The sequence below is a fragment of the Gavialis gangeticus genome, unplaced genomic scaffold (assembly GCF_001723915.1).
Source record: "Gavialis gangeticus isolate Ggan-Ray unplaced genomic scaffold, GavGan_comp1, whole genome shotgun sequence".
NCBI lineage: Eukaryota > Metazoa > Chordata > Crocodylia > Gavialidae > Gavialis > Gavialis gangeticus.
Genome location: NW_017729029.1, coordinates 10,733,779 through 10,744,103, shown reverse-complemented (window position 1 = coordinate 10,744,103; position 10,325 = coordinate 10,733,779). Strand labels below are relative to the sequence as shown.

At 57.7% G+C, this 10,325-nt stretch overlaps 1 protein-coding gene across 1 annotated transcript in view; it reads right to left on the bottom strand.

The window, feature by feature from the left end:
* ZMYM3 (zinc finger MYM-type containing 3) overlaps nt 1-8,937 on the bottom strand; it is a 32,312-nt gene extending 23,375 nt beyond the window's left edge. The window contains exons 1-10 of the mRNA XM_019521242.1: nt 7,960-8,937; nt 7,142-7,185; nt 6,692-6,764; nt 5,774-6,065; nt 5,165-5,342; nt 4,456-4,668; nt 3,564-3,714; nt 2,882-2,997; nt 734-820; nt 287-437 (exon numbers count right to left, since the gene is read on the bottom strand). Coding sequence (XP_019376787.1) covers nt 287-437; nt 734-820; nt 2,882-2,997; nt 3,564-3,714; nt 4,456-4,668; nt 5,165-5,342; nt 5,774-6,065; nt 6,692-6,764; nt 7,142-7,185; nt 7,960-8,860 — 2,206 coding nt within the window. The 5' untranslated portion in view covers nt 8,861-8,937. The remainder of the gene's footprint in view (nt 1-286; nt 438-733; nt 821-2,881; nt 2,998-3,563; nt 3,715-4,455; nt 4,669-5,164; nt 5,343-5,773; nt 6,066-6,691; nt 6,765-7,141; nt 7,186-7,959) is intronic.
* Between the last annotated feature and the right edge of the window lie 1,388 nt (nt 8,938-10,325).

Sequence of the window (10,325 nt, the reverse complement as noted above, 5' to 3'; positions counted from 1 at the left end):
GTGCTGACAGGAGGAGCGGAGCTGCCACCTGCTGTCTCCCCCAGCCCCAGAGAGAGAAAAGCAATGAGAAACCCCTCCCCACGGACAGGACGTATGGCAAGGCCTCGGCCCCAGGTCCTGGCCGGACAGTGACCCATCTCCGATGCATCTTCCCTTCAGCGCGCAGCAAGGCCCTGCCCCAGGTGGCAGCTGCACAGTCTCCCCAAGGTCTGCAGCCAGGCCCCCACCCTCCCCAGCCGCAGGGCTGGCAGAAGGAGCCCGCTTTGCGTGCGTCTTCCCTGGGTACCTTCGCTGCAGAAGTTCTTCTCCACGCCAGAGAAACGGATCTTCTCATGCAGCAGCTTCTCCTGCTTGCAGTGCTCGCACTGGGACACCACGCCCCGCAGCCGCTTGAAGTCCTCGCAGCAGTCCCTGCAGCAGAACTGATACACCTTATCCTGCCAAACAGAGTGCAGCCCGGGTCAGCTGTGCCAGCCCAGGGAGCCAAGGGGAACCGTGGGCTCCCGGCACAGAGCCCAAGCAGCAAGGTATTCTCCTTGGGCTGCGGGGGAGATGCCAGCCCTGCATGTCCTGAACACCCGAACAGTACAGCTCAGGGTGGCGCCTCCCACCCATAGCTGGGCCAGTTCATTCAGAGCAGCATGCTGCTGCTGCCCAACACGGCACTACCCCTTCCACCTCCTCTTCTGATCAGACCAAGGAATCTAACCAACGCTCTGTCGTCCCTCCTCACCTGCCAGTCAAGGATTTCTGGCTTCCCACTGAAGAGGTTGTGGCAGTAATGACAACTCAGGTGAATGCCCCCTTCCGGGCTGGTGTGCTGTAGGGAACAAAGGCAGAGAGCTCCAGAGTACAGAGCACGTGGAGAACAGAGCATGCCCCCTCTACCCACCAGCTGGTGCCCGCTTGTCCAGACCTACGGCATCCACTACCCAGCCTCAAGCCTGGCCACACAAAGATTCAAAGCTCTTATTGTCAGAACGGCCTATGCGTTCATATGCCCAGAGCTCCCGTACATCACAGGCTTGAGAATTCATGCCGTCTTCTCTGCACGAAGCTCAGCCACTTGTGCTTGACTAAAGCATGACCTCCATGCTGGCATCTGGGCTGGAGCTAAAGGCACGAGAGGGGGAGAATCCACCCTTTGGCCCAGGGTTCAATTGCCTTCGTGATTACTTGGGTGTGATGTTTAAGCTGAATTGCTGTGGTTTTAGCTTCCAGCCACTGGTTCTTGTTCTGCCCATCTTGCCAAGTTCAAGAGCCTTCTGATACCTGGTATTTCCTTCTTGGGACAGTGCTTATACCTGGTAATCAAGCCACCTCCTCCTTGACACACCAGAATAAAATTGTGCTCTTGAAGTCATTCAGGATTCTTCCACCCCACGGGCCGTTGCCGTGGCTCTTTCCTGCGCCTGCTCCACGGTTTCACCATCTTCCAAAGGGCCTTGGATGCCGATGGGCGCGCAGCATTCGAAAACTGGCCTCGCCAGTGCTGCACAGCACCGGCACGTTCCCCCTGCTCCTGCTCACTGCCCTCTTATTCATTTGTCGGAGGACTGCATTTGCCCTTTTAGGTACAATGGTGCATGGGGCTGGGGTGCAGCTGGCTGAAAAGGCTCTCCTCCCTACAGCCTTTCCAGAACCCTGCTTTCCAGTTTCTTTCTGCAAGTGTCTCTGCCTGTTTTGCTCTTGGGCAGCATCAGGTCAGGTGTTGGCGGGACTTGGCCTTTGACAAGATTTAAAAACACTGAGTGCGAATGAGTCCAGATGACCAAACAATCCAGACTGCTCCATACTGCTGCCGTCCCTGATCATCACTCACTTCTCCCCCCATCTCCAAGTCACCTGCAGATGTTGATCAGTCATGATTTGATATTTGTTCCTACACCATCGCAAGGATGTTGAATGGCTCCGGGCCTAAGGTGGATTGCTGTGGAACCACTTTACGATTCCTCCTTAACAGCTCCCTTCTGAAACTTGTCAGCCAGTCCAGACATACGCAGGTGCTTCAATGGCACATGTGTGTTCGTCTTGATCAGAACACGGAGCACTAAGAGACAGTATCTACAGATATTAAATCTGTGCTGTTACTGTTACCAAGCACATTTTTGATTTCAGAGGAGAGGACACCACAGTCTATTTCCCAAAACACCACATTGGCTGGCGTTCAATTAATCCATCTCCTTTAATTCTTTATTGGCTGAATTTCTGCTCAGACTTTTCATTCTGTTGCTCAGGACTGACCTCACATAATGGCCTACCATGACTTGGACCCTGTCGCGCCCTTTTGGAACAATAGCACTACAAGGCCGTTCCTCCAGTTTCCTTTGAACGTGAAGGAAATTCTAGATGTTCGGAAAATGAATATCAACAGGTCAAAGATCCCAGCCCCATCTTTCAGGGCCATCAGGTACAAGTTATCTGGGTCTGGTGCCTTTAAATGGTCAGAAAACACCTTCCAGTGTGCTCAGATGAACACCTTCCACAGCTGCTAAAGAAATGAGAAAGCATTTCATTTCTACCCTGTCCTTCACACTCAGTCCTGACCCCACAGTATGTGCTTGCTGACTGGGAAGCTCCTGACCCCACAGCATGTGCTTGCTGACTGGAGAGCCCCTGCTGCACCTCCACAGAAACACACCATGCAAGTTACCACCTGGGCCTCAAGCTGCCACAGGCTGCAGCCACACGGGCACATTACAACCAACCTCTACTCACACCCAGCCCCGGGCTAGAGCGGGACACTCCAGCCAGGTGCAGCTCTGACCATGATCCAGTGCCCTAGCATGTCTTTCCTGTGTGCTCTCCCTGTGGGAAACTGAGGAAGCTTTAGCCTCTGCTGGGACAGGTGGAGGAAGGGAGCTCTGGAGTATCTCAGTACCTGAAATTTGGTCCAGCAGCTGGGGCTGCAGAACTGGTACACGACCTGGTCTGTCTTGTTGTAATAGCAGGGCTCGGACAGGCTCTTTCTGCAGAAGCTGCAGGGTCTAGGGGGACCTGGCGAGTCAGAGAGGAGATGGTGAGTGCAGCAACCTGAGAGGCCAGTGCTAGGCTGCTTGTTCCCAAGCCCATGTGCTCTCACCCCCAGGTCTGTCTGTGGGTACAATGCTCATACACTGCAGTGACAGCTGAACTCCAGGAAAGCTCTCCAAGGCTAGATGCACTGTCCCAGGGGACAAGAGCTGACCCCTGTGAGGGAGTGGTGCAGCTCTGGCTCGCCTGGGAAAGCAGCCTGCAGTTCCCATGCCAGCTCAGTGGCACCAGGAGCCTCATGCATGCACCAGTCTTGCCGGGGCCACTGTTGTCTTCTCCAGTGGACAGGACTGTGCCAGGGCTCCCTGGTATATCTGAGCAGGGAGTGCACCAGAGGACAGGCCCCAAGCTTCTGCAAAGAGCCTGGGTGGCCCGAGCAGCTGCGACACCGGCTTTTCCTGCACTCCAGTTTGGGAGTGGGGGAATAGGGATGGCCTCCTCAGATCCAGGCTCCTTCTACCCCATAGTGCGTGACACTGCCCCCCTCCACTCTTCGTGACCTGGTGCTGTGGAGCTGGGGGAGCTCTTACCAACAAGGCCTGACTGCTTCACTTTGTGGGACGTGGTACAGCAGATGGAGCAGAAGAGGCCTGTGCGCCCCGACCGGTCCACGTTGGGCAGCATGTCAAAGTTCTTGCACAGCGTCTTGCACCACATGCAAGGGTACACGCGGGTGTTCTTCTGTAAGCACAGAGAAGAGCTGCTGCTACAGAGGCCCCAGTGTGCTTGTCCCCTCCCATTCCTTCTACCCTCAGGGCAGCTTTTCTCCAGTACCCAACCCAGGACACCCGAGGTGAAAGCCTGGGTTGCTGCACACACCCACAGCTTGCAGGTCCCCACAGCTAGGGATGGAGCAGCAGCTCACATTACTGGGCAGCCTGTGCTTGCCTCCAGACTCTGGAAGTCCACCTGGAGTCCAGACTAGCACAGGCATGCATGTGCTCTGGGTGGACACCAGGGCCAGCAGGAAGGAGCTGGGGGTCAAAGAGGACCTGGGCTAGTTACACGAACTCTACACTGCATGAGGAGTGCAGGACTGAACCAGCTCTGCACCCTGGAGACCTCGGGAGTTGCCGCTGGCTAAATGGCTGGGTTGGAGGTGTCCAGCTCACGTTACATGACTGAACCTGCTTTCCACGCCAGCTCACCCCATCCAACACCGAGCTCCAGCTGGCCTCAGAGACAGGCCTGAAGTCTGCAGTTCCAGCAGAGCAAATAGTCTCGGTGCATCAGCACTGTTTGCTCTGGAGGGACTGCAGATCTGCTGTGAAGCTTTGGCAGGTTCAGGTGCAGTAGCTGGGGCTGCTCAGTGCTGCCTGCTGTCAGAGGGAGCTCTGGTGCTGAGCGAGGGAGGTTGGCAGAAGGCCTGAGAAGGGGACGCGTTCACAGACACATTCCCCCTACCCCACCCAATGCACTCACCTTCTTGTAGCTGTTGAGACAAGCCGAGTTGCAGAAGCGCTTCTGCTGACCTTCATGGAAGAGGTACTCGAGCGGCAGCCCCTTGTTGTAGATGTAGAGCCCACAGTTGTCACAGCAATTGGTCTTCAGCCCCTTGGTGGCTCGGAACTTGGTGAAGCAGGCGTCGCTGCAGATGCGGTGAATCACGTTCCCGTTGCTGACCTCGTGCTGGATCTGCACAGACACTGGCACCAGTCACCCCTCAGGTTGGGCTGGCAGAGCCTCCTTCCACACATGTGAGGCACCCTGCAAGGCCTAGCCCCCAAGCCTGCCTGTCCCTCCAGAAAGGTGGGCTACTGCTCCAGGTGGGGAAGCTGAATGCCAGGGGGAAGCATGGGGGCAGCTGGAGGGGAGCAGCGCAGAAGCTGCATCTTTGGGCGAGTCTTCCTCAACCCCAGGTTCCAGCCATCTGAAGAGGAGCCCATATCTGCTTGTAGGCAGGAGCCTGAGTCCCAGGCTGACACCCTGAAGCAGTGCCAAATGGGTCAGGTGCTGGCAGGTCCCAGCATATGGCTCTGAGAGAAGGACCAAGGTCCCATAACCGGAATGGGAGGCTCACAGGGATCTGGCCAACTCAGGCAGCGGCACAAATTCCAGCTCCAGCTGCAGAGAGAGCAGGCAGCTTTGGAGCCCACTGAGTCAAGCACTAGTAGTCCCGGCGTTCCTTTACCTCACCAGGCTTGTGACACACGCTGCAGCGGCTGGTGTCGGAGGCTTCTGCAGGCTGAGGTGCCGGCCTCTGCTGCTGGGCCTCGTACAGAGAGAGGCAAGCCGAGGTGCAGAACTCGTGGAAAGAGCCGCCTGAGCCGATCTGGGCCACAACAGAGTCCTTGGTGTTCCAGATCTCCCTGGCGGAGAGGGCAGAAGCTGTCAGTGCAGGGATGTGCCTGCTCCAGCACATGGGAGAGACAGCTGCAGTGCAAGAAGAGCTGTCCTTCCCGCCAGGACAGCAGGGAGAAACAGTGGGCAAGGACACAGAGTGGGGGGAAACCAAGGGGAGCAGGACAGGGCTACTAAAGGGAGAGAGGGCAGGGGACTGAGAACAAGAAAGGGCATAGAGGGGAGCGGAGCCTGCTATGCATGAGCAGGGTAGGACAGGGCCTGGGAAGCACCTGGATGTGCAGATGGAATGAGACCATGCAGACAGACGGGGCAGGGGGGAGAGGGGCATAAAGGCAAGTAAGCAGGGACCACAAGAGCCGGGGCAGGGGTAGGCTAGATGGCCAACGTGGCTGTGGAGATGGGGCCGAAGGCACAGTGTGAGGAAGCAATCACATACTTTTTGCAGAAGGTGCAGATCTTCTTGCCAGGAGGTTTCTTGGAGAAAGTGGTGAGGCAGGAGCTGGAGCAGAAGAGCTGAGGGAGCCCCTTGCGCTGGTATGCTGTCTGCCCCTTCTGCAGTGGGGTGCGGCAGTGGGCACAGGTCATCTTAGTGACGGTGGAGCGGGCGGCGCGCTGGGCCATCTGCGTGCGCAGGGACATGCGGGTCGAGCGCCGCGTGCGGAATGGAACAAAGTCCTCGTCATTGGGATCATCTACCATTGCGTCCGAGTCCTCGTCGGACACTGGAACTGAACGGGGAAAGGGGGAGGCTGTGAGGAGCCTAGAGACGCACGGTGCCCATAGACAACGGGGCAGGTCCTGGGGCTGGCTTCCCTCAGTCCCTCCCAACACAGGACACAGGCAACCTCTAATAACACATCTCCTCTCTGTGCAGATGAGCACAGAAACACAGGGCTGCAGGCCCTGCCTCTTGGACACTAGGGCCGGACACATCTCCTCAGAAAAGGCCCCACGATGAAGAGTCTCCGGACCCCTGCTGGCATGGTGGCAAAGACAGACAGCCCCGACAGGACAGGCTGCCCCAGCTGGGAAGGGGGTACTAGGGAGGAGTTGTTTCCAGGGATGTATCCCCAGAGGATGCTTCATTGGTGCTTTGCATGGGGAGGCCCTGGATGGGCAGATGGAACTGAGATTATGCAGACAGACCGTGCACAATCCCAGGGGAAGGTCAGGACCAACATCCCTGTGTGCAGGTGGAAAACTGTGTGGCAGAGATTTGCCTTGGGGTGACAGGGCAGTCAGTGCCCAAGCTCTTGGGACTTTCCCCTAGGTCTGCTCACAGCACCTCTGCCCCACTCATTAGCCTTCTGCTCCCAGGCTAAGCCCAGGCCCTGGCTCAGGCCCAGCCACTTACTGCTTTCAGAGGAGTTCACAGTTTCAGGCCTCGCTGCCTCCGACCTCCTGGCTCGTTCACTTCTCTTCTGCTCCTAGAAGACACCCAGAGAACACGCAGATTAGCCACCGACGACAGTGCCCAGGGATCACCAGGGTCCTGGCTGCATTCCCCTGGAATTGGGCTGAGGCCAGGCCAGGCCAAGGTCCTAGCCAGGGCTAGGCATGTGGGGATGCTGATGGGGCCACTAGGGAAGGTGCCCTGGCAGCAGCACTGAAGTAACAGACTGAGGCCAGATGCACAGCACAGAGGAAGCCTCTGGGCCATGCTCTGCAACAGGAAGCACGCAAACTCCTTTCTACCGGAACTGGACATAGCACAGACAGACAGCCAGTGTCCTTCACTGGGGCTTGGTCATGGAGAGGGTGCTCTGGGAGCTCACAGACACAGGCACCAAGCTACACTGCTCACCTTCTCAGTTGGCTGCTCGCTCCCCTTCCCGGTCAGGCCATCTCCTGCAATGGAAACACAGAAGAGACCTGAACCCTTTCTTTGATTCTTTCCAGAAAGGGGGAAGCGCCCAGTACAGAGAAGCTGCCCTCACAGCCTCTCCGCACACCCTGGAGAGATCACAAGTCCCACAGATGAGGCTGCTTTGCACAGGAAGGCCTGGACACGGCATCACGCTTTGGGAAGAGCCCTAGACCCAGCATGAGCCAGTATGCTGTTAGGGGAAGGCAGCTTTTGGGAGAGGGGAACAAGGGATACTGGGCAGCCATGGCCAGAGCTTCTATATTTCTAGGGTTGAGCTCACAGCTCCGAAGCCAAATCTTCTCTTCGAAAGCACCAGGCAGATTCAGCTGCATCAGGGACACGTGCCTTGCCCCCTGCAGAGCTGGGCAGGGATGGTAGGCCCCACCTCTCGGAAACATCCCTCCCAACACTGCACAGCCCCAGCACCGCAGCGTTCACAGCAGGGAAGTGGCCCATAAGCCATTGGTGACCCACCACCGACCCATCCCAGGGGTCTCCGAGCCACCAGGAGCACAGACAAACAGAGCAGAAGGTCCCACAGGCAGGGAGCACACTCACCTACATGCAGGGCCCTGACTGCCACAGCTTCTGGGCCCACCTTTTAGGGGCTGCTTCAGACAGCCTGTCGGCAAACAACACCAACTGCCACTGGGCAAGACGGAGCTAGGCACAGCCCCGTGGCCTGAAGTGGTGGCAGCAGCTGCCTGCCAGGGATCTCACAAAAGCCCAAGCCCTGCGTGCAAGCACCTACCCACCTGCTGCTGGCTGCTGTGTGGCATCCTGGGCTGTTGGTGTGCCACTCTCCTGCTGCAGCGAGGGTTTGCCACCCTCGCTGCCTTCTTCCCCCTGGCCATCGCCAACGTGGTCCGGGGGCAGGGCTGGCACATTACTATCTGGGCTCTGGTCCATTCCCTCTTCTGCTGCTGGCCCTTCCTTCTGTATGGTGGAGCTTTTCTTTGGGGCCTTCAATCTGGTCTTCTTTACCTGCTTCAGGCCTGGCTGCAGTGGAACTGCCGGCAGAGCCGAGGGTTGGGTGGTGCTTTCCTCTGCAGGGGGAGTGCTGCTCTGCTCCCCGGGGTCAGGAGCAGGCGCGTGGGGCGACTCTGGGGCACCACCATCGCTCAGCACAGGAGCAGGTGTGGCACTGTCCTCCTCCAAGTCCCCAGGGTCTGTTTTGGGCTCCCCATCCTCTTCCTTCCATGTCTCTGCAGCCAGGTCTGCTTGAGCCAATGCAGAGGAGCCCCCAGGCTCGCTGGCCGTGTCCTGGGATGAATGGGCCTTGTACAGCCCCTCCAGGTCCTCAGACTTGTTTAAACCCATCAAGTCAGCAGCTTTGTCCAGGTCATCCAAAACCCCAGGTTTCTCCAGCACATCCAGGACACTGGGCTGATCTAGATCAAGGCTGTTTGGTTTGCTTAGGTCGGCCAGACTGTCTGATTTCACCAGAAGATCCAAGTCCCTCTCTGAAGTCACTGGCTTGGACTGTTCCCACTCCATCTCAGGGGGCTGCAGGGCTGAGACTGGCTGGGTAGAAGCAGCAGTCTGGGAGGCCAGGAGATCCTCCCCAAACTCCATGTCAGCAGGGAGATCGCCAATAAGTGGCTTATCTGGCAGAGAAAGGGGGTCCAAAGAGCCAGGAAACTCACTGGAATCCATTGAGAACAACAGGTGACAACTGGGAACAAGAAAGATTTGTCAGCGAGTGAGAAATACAGCATCACACACCTCTCTTCTACCCCAGACACCCAGCACTGACCAGGCTGTAAGCAACCAGACCCCTCCATTTGCAGGACAGGGGGCCACAGGCTTCTGAGCAGGAGAGCTGCCTCAGTCCCTGCCTGGTCAGTAAGCCCTTGGGAACTTCCCAGAGTGCATCCATGCCCCGCTGTGGCTGGAAGCCCCCACAGGCTGAGTAATTGCACTCACAGCAGAGCAAGGCAGCAGGCTAGCACAAGTCACTCGCATGGCTGCTCAGAGGGCTCAGGCGGTCGTTGAGCTAGCAGCAGAATTGCTCCCCTGAATGCTGCTCCTGTTCCAGGAGCCTGGCCTACCTTGTCCCTCTGGAGGGCTCTCACCCACCTACCCATGTTACCATTTAATCCAGCGGTGCTCAACCATTTGGCCCTGCAGGCCAGGTGAGTGGCACAGAGTTGGTCTGTGGCCTGGACTGGGCCTGGTATAGCTTTGGCTGCCCCCTGTACACCCAGACGAGGCCCCGCACCAGCCCTGTGGGCTGGGATTAGTCCTTGCATTCCAGGATCAAGCCCTGGTGCCCTGCATTGCCCCTGGATCAGGCCTGTACCACCCGGGGTCCCCGATGTAGTGCACAGGGTTATGCCATCAGGCCCACAGGGCTCCTCACAGCTCTGAAACCGTGGTGGCAGGGGAACAGTCACTGCTTTCCACTGGTAAGTTTTCAGGCCTGTGGGGAGCCCCACAGGCTGGATGACAGCTGTGGGGGCTGAATCTGGCCTGCAGACCAGGGCCTGAACACCCCTATTTTAAACTGGGAAAGTTGGTCATCACACCAGATGACAAAGCTAACCTATTTAACGACTTCTTTGCCTCCATTTTCCTGAGCAGGGACTGAATCAGCCCCCACCGGCCCCCCTCAGGCCCCAGGGGAGGCACACCCAGGCCAAGGGTCAGGGAGGGAACATCTGGAGGGACTGGACGTGTTCAAATCAGCTAGTCCGGACGATCTCCACCCCCGAGTGCTGAAGGTATTGGCTGCGGTCATTGCGGGACCCCTGGCACGGCTGTACGAGCACTCGTGGTGCTCTGGTGTGGTGCCAGAGGACTGGAAGAGGGCCAACATGGTTCCCATCTTCAAAAAGGGAGGAAGGAGGACCTGGGGAACTATAGGCCCGTTAGTCTTACCTTGATCCTGGGCAAGCTTTTTGAGAGAGTTATCCTGGCACATGTCCACGAGGGGCCAGGGGGGAGATGATGCTTAGGGGCAACCAACATGGGTTCATTAGTGGCAGGTCCTGTCAGACCAACCTGGCGGCCTCTATGACCAGGTCACCAAATCCTTAGATGCAGGGACTGTGGTGTCGACACCCACACAGTCAGATGTCGCCAACTGGCTGGAGGGCCGCATCCAGAGAGTGGTGGTGGA